Genomic DNA, 14,109 nt, shown 5'->3' on the forward strand with positions numbered 1-14,109 from the left:
TCCTTTAAAAACTAACCCTAACATATGGACATTTTTTACAGCAGGTCACAATAGATGTGAAGAAACTGGACTTTAAGTCCAATAATGAAAAGAACATCACATTTCAAAAACATCAGGCCACCACCCTATTACAAAATAATAGGGATATTACCATCAAGATGGCTGACAAAGGTGGAAATGTTGTGGTGATGGACACAGATAAGTATCGACAAATGTGTTTTGATGTTCTATCAAATAGGGAATAGTATTCTTTCATTTCTGTGGAGAGTATTCAGACATTCAATAATGACTATGATATGATTGTTACTGAGGCATATAACAATGGGATCATCGATAAGGACATATTTGAGGTCTTACGGGTAACACAGCCAAGAACCCCTTCATTTTATTCTTTGCCCAAAACACATAAAAATTCACTAAAACCGCCTGGACCTCCGATAATCTCGGGTATTGGGGCAAAAAGTGAAAAAGGAAGTCGCCTGGTTGATGCATTTTTACGACATGTTGTACTACTTCCATTCCACTTACATAATACAATGGCCTTGCTAAGAACATTACATAACAAAAAGATCCCAGTTGATAGCCTTTTAGTCTCGATAGACGTAGAGGCATTATATTGTAGTATACCAAATTCTTTGGGTCTTTCGGTAGTGGAAAGCTTTCTTAGTGAAAGCGATGCAATGGCTGGACGGTATAATGCCTTTATCATACAAATACTACAACATATTTTGACTAGAAATGTTGAATGTAACCGCTGCAATAATATATGATCTAATATCTCCTATATAACTATTGCATACATGTATTAATTTGTCTTGTCCCTATAATTAGCTAGTCTAATCTATAAGAGTCTGATAAGCACAATGATATAACAAACACATCTGCTTAGTAAGTAATCAAGTCTTATTTATTTCCTAAGGAATTAGGAAACTAACATAAAAGTATTAAAAAGGTATTACAGTGTTACCTAGCTTACAATCAGAACACAATACCAAAATATACTTATCACGTCCTGGTGGTCTCCAGGTGTAGAAAGAGAGAGCTCTGTGCCGCATGGAGTTTAGGCCCAAGCCTTCAGTCAGAGCAAAGTCCCAAGATGGCAGAGAGACAGCCTCATGGCAGGCTTTGCAGCGAAACAGAGACAGAACAATTGCCTGTGTGCTCCTTTCATTCAAACATACACGCCCACTCATAGCCACCCCCATTTGCCTTCCAACCAATAGATATTTCCAAGAGGTAGTCCTTCAAATGTCTGCCCATTCTCCATGAAGCATGATGTATTGATCACTATGGGCAGCGTTTGTCCATGAATCATCTCTATTAGCCCTGTGTCAAATCTCAATAGACATCTTGGCAGCAGTGGTCTCCTTGAAGCTTGTAATCACACATATCACAGCAGGTGGGCTTGAGCCAAGCCATTGTTCTGATTACAAAGCTTTGATGTGTTTCACTCCAACCGAGTCTACCTAGCTGAGCTTGGCAATAGGAAACATATGTAGACAATCCAGAAATGTGATATTAATTCATGTTGAATTCCAACATATACCGCTTTGCGCCTAAGGGGCGCATACCACTCTTCTTCCGATATGGCTCCTATTGAACAGTCCATAACGGTTTTCTCCCCAACATGTGTTTCAGAACCAGTACCTATAGAATAGTCCTTAACTGTCTTAACGTGTTGTATTTTTCAACATGTGCAGAAACAGCTCCTATGGAATAGTCCATAACAGTCTTAATGTGCTGTGCTTCCCAACACGCGCCGCTTTGCCACTGAGTGACACACCACCATCATCATTCTTCCGTGACAGCTTCCATGCCACCATTCTGTGTCTTCCGCATCTTCTCCTTTCCGATATCTTCAGGACGGGGTGCAGTACAGGCAAGGGATGTCCATTCACTCACCATTTACCAACACACATTCAAAGCAACATATCAACCAGCTTTCAGATACCGAGTCTCGAGGAGGGCCTTTCGCCCATATTACTAACCTACAATACACATAGGTCACACTATACCATAACATTAAATCAACCCATCACCATAATATATACATATATATGTGTGTCCCATCCAATTACGCATCCCGCTCCCAACCATCGATAACCCTTTACTGTAAATATGGGTCGGGAATAGGCAGGCTTGCTCGCAATGGCCTTTCCTACCACACTTTTGGCATGTCAGCGGTATTTCAGGACTCTGACTTGGCAGCAAAGTCTCGTATGCAGAGACCCTACAGTCACTTTGTCCCTCAACTTGCATAGATAAAAGGGGCGACCCTTCTATATAAATAATCGAGCCTAACACATATAAACCTGAAACAACGACACAACCCACACAAATTCAATCCCTGTGCCTGGATTTCAGAGACCATGCCCAGGGTATACCATGCACCTCTACCTATAGTTAGGTTCAAGGAACCCTCTAGTTCCATGACTAATGTTACATCAGTATTCTTTAGGACAACAAAACAAACTCATCTATGTCCCAAATAATACCCAGGTGCTTCCTTCCCAGCAATGGCCTCTCCATCCAGAACACAGAGTGCAAAATCTTCCCAACATTTTTCGTTCACCACCATGTATTGACCTGGCATACAAAGGACATCATGGTCATGCTTCCGACTGAGGGAAATATCAACCTGCCTCCAGCTTCCATCTTCTCTGATCACATGTGGGTAATTTAGCCTCAAATGCAACAAGATAGAATCCTCAGTCAGTAAGCCCATTGATGCCACCAAGTATACAGACCGAGTCTGCACTTCTGTATATGGAATCATACAGCATAACACCATTCACAATCCAAACTGGTACAGCCCATCCAGGCATTCGACCACCACTCTGGATCAGTGTAAGCGACGTGTTCGGCAAAGTCTTACTGAGCGGTGATGCTAACTCATCAGGCCTCTGCTCCTCATACAGAGACTGTACAATCAGCTTGATGTTGGTTGATAATTCCGCCTGTCCCTGCGTGCACGCCAGAGCCCATGACATATTTTTGTCCTGTACCATCACACTCACTACCAACCTCTCAACATGGTTGAGAAAATCTGGAGCCACTTTAACCTGGGTATTTACGTGACTTTGTTGAATGCTGTTAGGGATGTCACCAATCTCTCTGAGTAACAAAGCCCCAATTATTGTCTGAAGCTATGGCTGCGAGTTTGTTCCTCAGGAGGCCGATGTCCACTCCATAACAACACCCATCCTAGCTCCTATTCCCCCAATATAGTGCTGAGTACATCCCTCCTCTTCCGGTTACTTCTCAGACATAAGCGTCCTGAGGAGTAACCGGAAGAGGAGGGATCCAACAAATGTCTTTTAATTTGATGGCTCCCACTACCTCCAGGTGCAGGGGGTGGCGATGGGGACATGTTGTGCCCCATCGTACGCCAACCTGTACCTGGGGGAGTGGTAGCATACTCTGTTTTCAGACAGTTCTTTGTCGATATATCTGGCCAACATAATATGTTGGCACAGATATATCAACAACATTTTTATGGTGTGGAACTCGGGTGTAGATGACTTGAAGCTATTTATGAATACGTTAGCTGAAAATGGTTTCAAACTTAAATTTACGATGGAATATCACCAACAATCCTTGGTGTTTCTGGATATAACTATCCTGAAACAGGAGGATGGAACCATAGATACTTCATTATTTAGAAAACCGACCGCTGGAAATACCATACTCCATGCATCAAATTTCCACCCCAACCATTAATTAGAAGTATCCCTTACTCGCAATATTTGCGTTTAAGGCGAAACTGTTCAACAGAGGAGTCATTTAGACAAGAATCTAACCTGTTGAGATCTAGACTAACAAAAAGAAGCTACAGCAAGACTATCCTTAAAAAGGCTTTTAACAAGGCTCTTGATAAGGATAGACAGGAATTACTGTTTGGTAAAGAAAGGCAAAAAGGACAACAACTGGATACTGTGAGAATAATAATAACAACATATTCTAGTAATCACAAGATGATACGACAAACAATTGGGAGGCATTGGCACCTCCTGACAGGTGATCGTATTGTAAACAAGTATGTTAGCGATCACCTACAAATCACATATAAGAAATGTCGATCTTTAAAGGATAAGCTAGTACACAGCCACTTTCAGGAGTCCACAGAAATTCTAGAAGAAATACCAGGAATGTGCAAATGCATTAACTGTGAATACAGTGATTGGATGTTAGAGGGATCGTCATATAACATTTATTATATTAGGTAAAGTCTGTTATATACACCTATAGGTCGGCATGTCGCTTTGAAACACAAGAACGATACTTCAATGGTCGGTTTCTCGGTCCTTGAAAGGATCAGGGAAGACCTACGTGGAGGAAATATCAACGTGAAGCAAAATGGAATTTCAAGTTAAATGCCGCTCGGGCACCTGGCCTCAATGACTCATTAAGTTACAGGCCATTTTTATGATAACTGCTTCCCTGTTCTCTTCTGCTCTATATGAATGGGAACATTGATAGATGCTGTTTCTGTTCCAATGAGATTTTCCTATCTGTCTGTCTATATCCATGCATGGAAATTGAGATGGCGTGTATAACCAGAATTGTAATGTACATATAAAATATATAGTTTTTAATTGAAAGGAGGAGATGGGAGAGATGGATGTTTTTGATGGACATGTGCTGATTCAAAAGGGACAATATATCTATTTATAATTAATTATGATTTACCCAATTTTCTCTACAGTCTGGATCGGTGTAAAGGGCTGGGCATGCAGGATCGTGATCACTATCTGGTAAGGAATGAAAGGTCCCCCTGACATGGCAAACATCTGGGGGCTGAGGAGCTATATCAGCTCCTTTATAGCCTGACCATGGTGGTGGAGTTGAGGTGGAGGCACCCGGGAGATCCATTTCCTTTCCTCTCTATCTGATGGGTATTGAGGATTTTTTTATAAATGAGGTATAATGTATGGTAAAGGTGAGTGTTAATTGGCACCGATGGTCTGCTGAATATCTACAAGGAGATGGATCCTTGTTTTCTGCGGGCCACTTGCGCTGCAGGATTGTTAGGGTCCGTCTGTGCATGCGTGTCATTTCGGTTTCGTTCTCTGGCTGAGGGAGGAACTGGCGCTTGCGCTATGGCGTTCAGATGAACGGCGTCATTGTATGCGCCTGTATCACCATCCTCTATTGAGGATTACCTCAGCTCACACACCTGCCAGTAATTGATCGGAACGCCGTTTTTTGGCACCAAAACTGACTATTTAGTCAGTATGGTTTATCAGGTCTGATGAGCAGTGTGCATTTCTTATGCTGAGGTACCTGGATGGTAAGTGTCTTATGGATGTTTTTCTGATACTTTGGACGTTTTGTAGACAATGGTCCCCTTTAATGTGGTGACATTATGTCGAGCCTTTGTTTTCTTTACTTCAGCTGTGCCGTGCTTGAAGTTAAAAACTTTGACTGCCTGCTTTACTAGATTGAGTGGATTTGTGATACCATATTATCTGAACTCAATGGTGTTCCTATGACGGCTCTTTCTCCTTGTGAGTTCTATGAGCCATGTCATTTATCTGCATGGAAGTCATATACAGGTATTTCTGCCTATATTCCATATATATTCCTCATATTTAAGAATTTTTGATTTTATTTTCTAATATTAATTAATTTAATTACATAGGAGCCTGGTGATAATAAATAACAAATCTTCATTAGGGAAGTGTCATCAGTCATATGATTGGAATACAAGCACTTGCTACCATCCTAATTTGTGATTGGGAAAATTTTCCTGTGAGTATGCCCCATTTTCGTCATATAGTGATTGGTGTTGTTCATAGATATATCTAGTTTTTGGCACCTTTGTAATTAGGGATTATTCCGGTAAATTTTTATTATATAGGGGCAGCTATTCTGGTCCAGTATCCTGCATCCCCTGTGTAACAACTCCCTCTCCCGTTGCATGTGGGCACACCGCTTCTGGTCTATAGGCTGTTTGGTTGGGTTCAGAACATGTAAGTTATAATGCTCTCTTTGAATGAGGGTTATTATATCTGTAATAAATGAGATTATTATGTATTTTTTTCTTATTTTTTTTCTTACCTTGATATAAATCATGTAACCATTCTTAATGTTATCTATCTCTTCCCATTTCTCCAAACTAAGGTTTTCTTGTTACAAGTCAATAAATAATTGGTTCTGAAGAAGCAGAAATGTGAAACGTGTCAACCATCCTTTTGACATTTGATGTAACTATTACTGTTGAACCTTATGAGAATAGCTCCATTGTTTTTATAGTTTTTTCTATGTATTAACTTTTGTAAAATAAATTAATTGAAAATTATTAAGTGTATGAACTCCTCTATGGTACCGTGATAATCCGTCATGTTGGTTCTTTGTTTTTAAAATTCTATATAGGATGAGGTACCCCCATAGCTTATCTGTTCACTTTACAACAGGATTGCATAAGTATAGGAATCCACTGTTGTCTCCTAACAACAGGAACTATTTACCACTTATAAAATGGAAGTGTCATACTACAATATTGTACATGATGCTATTTGGTTTTGGGCAGCAGATTCAAACATGAGTTATCAAAACTGTTGTTTTCCCTCTGAGGACCGAAGGGCCCATGTGCAGCTTCACAGTCTGCACATCCTACACCAATTGTATGCCCGCCCCTGAGGTTTAGGCAGAAGACACTTACTTGCACTGTAGGGGGCAATGACAGTTTAACTCATCATGAGCAAATTTGAATTCATACAACTTCACACAGTCACCTGCAATACAGCAGTGAAGAATGGTTATAGATAGTTAATGTAGATCAATCAACAAGAATATGATGTCGTTTTACCAATATAATGAAAGCCCACTTCCCCTACCACTTGTACCTTGCCCACCCTCCCCTTCTCCTTGTTCACATGAATGTGTTCAAGTGTCACTTAAGCTGGCCATAGATGGTTCGAACCTTGGCTGGTTCAGCAGGGACTGGCCAAGATTCGAACCATGTATGGCCATCCTGATTGTATCCAAGTTGATCGATCTATCAAGTTGGGTACAACCAGCATGTCGGATTTTTTGGATAGAGTAAGGGAGGTTTGTAACCCACGTCAGTTTTTTTTTTGGGTTTTTTTTTGCCATTTGTGTCCCATTATAGTTAAAACAAAGTGCAGTGTCTATCAACTTGATAAGTGCTGCATTTTGTTTTGTAATATATTGATTAAGTTGGTATCTGTTGACCTGTGCCAGCAGCTGTCTTCTTTAACTTTTTTTTAACTGTTCTTGTCTAGTGTGGATTTACATTGTTTTTGCTATTTGTGTACCATTGCAGAGATTTCTCTTTACTTCTTGTCCCATAGCCAAAACAGGAAGTGAGAAGAAATCTCCCCCAAAGTGTGGGATTCCTGGGGTGTTACCAGGATCACCAGAACTAGTCTCCCTATTGGAAGATTTCCCCTCTATTTCTGTTCTGATGTCAACCCAAAATTTGGGATTTTCTTTTACTTTCGCTTTCAATGATAATGGTAAAACAGGACAGATTGAGAGGGTGAATCTCCCAAACGGAGACACAGAGATCAATATAAAACGGATTGAGAGTTTTTTTTGTTTTTTTTTTATATATATACATTTTTTAGTTAGCTCAGAAAATGGTACATTACATTTTAGGGAGTGCAATGTAGATGGGTGTATACAAAGTTAGTAGAAGGCTAGATCTTAGAAGATACTGTACATTGTATATAATGATCAAATAAAATAATATCGGTAACACAAGTTTCTCAAACTAAGTAAAACAAGGAGCCTGAGAGCTGGGTTTGCATTGTTGGATCTGCAAAAAGGTATGAGTATGGGGATTACAGAGGAATCACTAGACGTTGTAAAATAATTAATCCACAGGTTAATGAAACTCTTGGTGCATGGACTCTATATTCGAATTGTATTTCTCAGAATTTAAATCAAACAGCAAAGTTGCTTCGATAGAGCTTTCTAATATTTATTATATGATTGTTATCATGGAAATTAAAGCTGGTGGCCAAGTGATGGAGACTATATGAAAGATCCTCTTCATTTATCTGTGCCTAGGGTGGTATGATAACTGAATCCATCCCTGTTCACGTCAGCAGCAAAAGAGCCAAGTGTACTAGACACAAGGTCTGCCAGATTAAAGTGAGGACCAGTTAAAGGTCAGATAGTTCAACAATAATGGCACAGAGGGATGTCATAAATCACCAGATAGAATGTAAAGGACACAAAAACACTGCAAAACACAAACAATACATATCTCCCAACTGTCCAGGATTCGCTGGGACCGTCCCAGGATTTGATGTAAATCCCGCCGTCCCAGTGAATCAAATCTGAGTCCCAGAGTGGAGCCCAGTGCGGGAACAAGTTCAGGCATTTGTTTCCAGTGACTTGTCTGGCAGGAGCACGCTAGCATGGGCATTAGTTGCCTCTGCCCTGCAGCTTGTGCGGGGTGTATGGAGTACCACACACCACAATACAGTCTCTGTATTGTCGCTGACATCTCCCCACCAGCTCGCTCATTACTGTGACAGGCAGCTGGCTGCAATACAGAGACTGGATTGCGGTGTGTGGTATCACATACACAGTGTATCCCCCCCCCCCCCGGCTTCTCCCACCCCTTCTACTCCCTCATGTACCTTCTCTCCACCGCCTCTTCGTCCTTTTGTCAGCTGCATCTGGCCACAGTGCTGCCTCAGAGCCACAATGCTGTACCCTCTACATACAGCCTGTCCCTATCACACCTAGCCATTGTCACTGCTCCCTGAAATTTAAGCACCACGCTACCTACTGGTTTGTTTACTTGGTTGTCAGTCAAGATACCATTGTAGGTCCAGTTCACTACTGGTTTGTTCACTTGGTTGCCAGTCAAGCCCTGATGAAGGGGTCACGTAGACCCCGAAACATGTTGGCTATTTCTTGAACTGTACCCCTGACCTTTATTGGAATAAAGTTGTAAAGTTGTATCTGGACCTCTTACACACAAAGAACAGAGGATGGGAAGTGAGCTGTCAGTGTGTGCTGCCTGCATGGGGATCTATAGAGAGCTGAGGGCATCATCTGCTGAAGCGGCATCCGGAGGAGGAAACAGGTGCTGGACCGGGTCTTCTCCTCCTCCCAGCCCAAGCTCTGCTGCTCCAGGGATGACTCCTTACCCTCAAGCGCCCCCTGTAATAGCCCCATTAGCACTGCCAGTACCCCAGAGCCTAGCTTCATGCCTCCGGGATCACCTCACACCCTACAACCAGAGCCAAGATAAAGTCCCCCCCAGCACATATCTGACCCCCCCCCCGCCTTCTAGCACAGGTCCGCTTTCCTCCCAAAGCACACACCCCCCTAGTATATATCTGTCCTCCACTCTACCCCACATTCTAGTACAAGTCCTCTACCTCCCAAAGCACCCCCCCCCCAGTATATATCTGTCCTCCACTCTACCCCACATTCTAGTATAAGTTCTCTACCTCCCAAAGTGACCCCCGAGCACATACCCGAAGCCTGGGTTATGTTTAACTATACCTTTAAGCCCCTCCCACTGTAAAGTTTGGCCACACTCATTTTTTGTCTTGCTTCGTGCGCCGCAGGCTTCTACCTCCCTCAAGTGTCCCTCATTCTCAAGCTTGAAAGTTGGGAGGTATGACAATATCATATACGCAATTTTACACAGGAGACTCACGGATTACGTTGTTGCTGAGATTGCACTTAGGAACCCCCAGATCTTTGGGACAGGCAAATTCCCAGTGACTGCAGCCACAGTACTCAATGATATTCATCTGCGCACATGTCCGTTTACAGGCCTGCGGGAGGAAACACATACAGTTTAGCTGTAAGAAAAGAAATCACAGGAGCTGCCACTGGTGACTTTGGGGCTGTTGTTGTCAATCTTGCTTTACTACAGGGGTGCTCAACCGGTGGCCCACAGAGCCCTCTGATGTGGCCTGCAAACCTCAAACCAGGGAAGTGCATGCTAGAATGGTGGATCAGAAAGCCCAGATTGCGATCAGTGGGTTGATAAACCTCCATCCCAGAGCATCAGAGTGCATGGAGCCGGTGTTCTGACGATTTGTGCCCTCCATCAAAAAGTGCCCACGCATGCGCAGAACGGAAGGGCACTTCCGCTGATTAGCCGATCAGCTGGAGTGACTTCACCATAGTGCATGCGCACATCGTAGAAGGGTTTTTCAATGGGAGATACCATTTCAAAGGCACAATTGAAAGCTATGCAAAGATCGGAGGGACACCGTAGATGTCAGATTGTGCCTCGCTATAAACCCGCGACCCAACAGCGAGGCACAATATGACAAATACGGTGACCCTCTGCTGTTTGTATAGCATTAAATTGTGGCTGTAAAACAGCATCTCCTGTCGAAAAAAGGCTCCTACGATGTGCGAATGCGCTATGGTGACGTCACTCCAGCTGATCAGGAAATCAGCTGGAGTGCCGTTCCGTTCTGCGCATGCGTGGGCACTTTTCGACGGAGGGCACAAATCGATAGAACACCGGCAGCTGAGGAAGCAGGTGGCTGTGGAGGGAGCAGAAGCCTCATAGGCAATGCTTCCTCCGTAGGACCTGTTACTGTCCCAGGCGGAGTGCTACCAAGCAGGACCTTTCTAGCAGCCTGGTGAGTGATGCCAGCAGAAGCTGGAAGAGGAAAAGGTCAGTGTATTACACATCACATACACTGCACTTTTGTAATTGGCATAATAGCACTTATAAAAGAGGTTATTAGGCTGCTTTCACACTGATCTGCCGATGCAATACTGCGCATTTGTGGCTTTCTTGCGGTTTAGCTGCACTGAGCCATAAGACTTCTATATCTATATCCTGCGGGTTTGATGTGCTTTCTGAAAGTGCACCAAAATTCCTGGATGTAGCTGAATCTCCAACTCACAATAGTAATGAATTTCAACTAATCCGAAATTAATTATAACAAAAACAACCACTTCATTTCAATTCATGTTGTATCATTTGGATGACATGATGCAATAATTTGGGCCTTATGTGAATGTTTAACCCCTTCCCGACCAGCCGCCGTTGTACTGCGGCAGGTTGGCTCCCCTGGGTGAACCGACGTAGCTGTAAGTCGGTTCGCCTTTTGACCACTTATGGGGCGCGTGCGCACTGCCAGAGGTGTGCGCACGTGCCCGCAGTGCGACGCCGGAGCCGATGCGCGTGCCCATCGGTCGCGATGACCGATAAACACCCGCGATGTAAACAGACAGATCTCCATGCTGTCAGGGGTGAGGAGAGCGATCTGTTGTTCATACTAAGTATAAACGATTGGTCTCCTCACCCAGTCAGTCCCCTCCCCCCCCCACAGTTAGAATCACTCCCTAGGGAACACAGTTAACCCCTTGATCGCCCCCTAGTGTTAACCCCTTCCCTGCCAGTGACATTTACACAGTCATCAGTGCATTTTTATAGCACTGATCGCTGTATAAATGTGAATGGTCTCAAAAATGTGTCAAAAGTGTCCGATCTGTCCGCCATAATATCTCAGTCGTGATAAAAATTGCTGATCACCACCATTACTAGTAAAAAAAAGAATAAAAATGCCATAAATCTTTCCCCTATTTTGTAGATACTATAACTTTTGCACAAACCAATCAATATAAGCTTATTGCAATTTTTTTTTATTACCAAAAATATGTAGAAGAATACATAATCGGCCTAAACTGAGGAAAAAATTTGCTTTTTTTAAAAAAAAAATTGGGGATATTTACGATAGCAAAAAGTACAAAATGTTTTTTTCAAAATTGTCGCTCTTTTTTTGTTTATAGCGCAAAAAATAAAAACCGCAGAAAAGATCAAATACCACCAAAAGAAAGCTCTATTTGTGGGAAAAAAGGATGCCAATTTTGTTTGGGTACAATGTCAGACGACCGCAGTTAAAGCGACGCAGTGCCGTATTGCAAAAAATGGCCTGGTCATTGAGCAGCCAAATCTTCCAGGGCTGAAGTGGTTAAAGCATGCAAAATAAGGTAATGACATAACAAATGATCAGTTCATTTTTATTCCAGCAAACGTAGCGTGAATATTCTAATAATTATTTTTGTATGTGGAGTTGAGAGACCATTCGTTTCATTTGTATGTGCGTGAGCCAACAAAGTCAGTTGGGAATAATTCAGAATAATTTCATTATATACAAATGACTTATCTTCCGAAATAAAGAATTAACATGCTAAAATGAATAGAGCCAAATAACAAAAGAATAACAGAGCTTCCGAAAATACGAATTGATTCAGAACAACGAATGTATACTCTCCTAAAATAACGAATCGTTACGAAAACGAATCATTTTAACAAAACGATTATGATGAAACAAAATTATTTACTTAATGTATGAAACTGAAAGAAAAACTAAAACATTTTTCTGTCATGCACATCTCTAATACAAACTTCATGAAGTGTTTAATCTAACACGGCACGTGAAATCTCTTTCGGAGTTCTGGGGAGCATCCCAATCCTGTGAATGTAGCACATCATGCGTTAGGTCCTAGGGGCATCCAAATATTGATATGCATACTAGTCTTAAAGTGTTACTTAGCCCAGGACCCTGCATTCACTACATCTGGTCTCCCACAGTACACAGAACATGGAAATGCAATTATTTTAGTAAATATTAATGGTTAAATACATTTTCTCATCAGCAGTATACAGCAGTCTTGTGACATCTACCAGTGTTCGGCCAAGCACTGGTTAAAGCTTGTAGAATGAGTTTTCATTCTCCTCTGACTGTCCTATGAGGAGGCTGCATGACCCCTGACTTTCTGTCTGGACAGTACTGATTGGCCCTATGCTAATCACATGCACCCTCTCAAGAAAAAAAAAAAAAAAAAACTCTATAGCAATACACACCAAACTGAGCATGTGCAAAGTGCCTCACAGGGCTCTGTTATTTTAGCAGATGGATTGGGGACAGTTAAAGGGGAGGATCATTAAAGGCAGGATCAACCAGCCTTTTTACACAAGGCAGAGGATTACCAACTCCTCAGTGAGTATATCAAGCGTGCTTTACTGCATATACAGACTGATTTTATACTGTTGTGGTTTTAGTAACACTTTAAGAGAAAGGCAGCAACTATGAGTGAAAGAGCATGAAAACCTTACTTTTTTCACAGATCACTAACCAGCAAACCTTACAAAAAAACCACTAGGTGTAAATAAAACACAGAAAGCATTCTTCCTCCAACAGCAAATGCTATCTTTTACTATGCTAATCACACCAGGGGGCAGAGCTTGTACAAAGGAGTGTCTTCATTTAACAATGCTTGGGGTAGTGTGATCTTAATCTTAACCTTAAAGAAATAATAATATTAAGAAGAAGAAGAAATAATGGCACTTTGGTAGAATCCACAAACATGCTTTTATTAATGGAACCAAGCATAAAACCCACACAGAGGGCCAACACGTTTTATGATTAAGCCCTAACAGCCGAAATGCATTGGCCCTCTGTGTGGATTGTATGCTTTGTTACAATTAATAAAGGCTATCTGTTTGTGGATTCTACCAAAGAGCCAGCATTTCTTCAAGATTCAGATTCTACAGAGCTTACAGTGGCAGACGGCTTGAGCACCAACTAATGTACTCAACATGATTAAGCAGAGGAGGTAGTAGCTCTGTGTGTCTTGTGTTTACAGCCCCAGTCCTAAACATATTTATAGACATATAACCCAACATGATGCAAGTGCGAGCTTTCTCTCTTGGTATTCATTAGCTCTGTTCAGTCAGAGATTAGGGTGTTCGTCATTAGACTCACCTCTCGTGTGTACCCAGCGCCGTAAACATCTTTATAGAAATTTTTGATGCCATCCCCTTCTGTGCATTGGCTTGCATATGGTGATTTTAATCTGTTGATGTGAACCTGTAAAATATTATTCAAAATCTTAACCAAAGTATGGGTTTATTATGTACATTATGTACATATGGGAATTATTCCTCTTTGGTCAATTTTGTTTTATGTTTTATAACGTTGTGGTTTTTTTTTTTTAGTGTTTGTATACAAGCTACAGATATTTAATATAGGGTGTCGCCATGACATTGGTGTCACAGAACATTATAGGTTTTTTAAAGCACGAATATAGCAGAAGCTGTTTGCCCTCAGACTGTATCTCTCTAATAAAACAGACAATAAC

The 14,109-nt window shown here is 41.8% G+C and overlaps 1 protein-coding gene across 1 annotated transcript in view; it reads right to left on the bottom strand.

The window, feature by feature from the left end:
* The window catches only part of LOC141108372 (epithelial sodium channel subunit gamma-2-like), an 82,782-nt gene that overhangs the window by 16,634 nt on the left and 52,039 nt on the right, over positions 1 to 14,109 (bottom strand). Inside the window, exons 5-7 of the mRNA XM_073599933.1 lie at positions 13,734 to 13,838; positions 9,650 to 9,770; positions 6,665 to 6,737 (exon numbers count right to left, since the gene is read on the bottom strand). Of these exons, the coding sequence (XP_073456034.1) occupies positions 6,665 to 6,737; positions 9,650 to 9,770; positions 13,734 to 13,838 (299 nt within the window). The remainder of the gene's footprint in view (positions 1 to 6,664; positions 6,738 to 9,649; positions 9,771 to 13,733; positions 13,839 to 14,109) is intronic.

This window comes from Aquarana catesbeiana, linkage group LG09, assembly GCF_042186555.1.
Source record: "Aquarana catesbeiana isolate 2022-GZ linkage group LG09, ASM4218655v1, whole genome shotgun sequence".
NCBI lineage: Eukaryota > Metazoa > Chordata > Amphibia > Anura > Ranidae > Aquarana > Aquarana catesbeiana.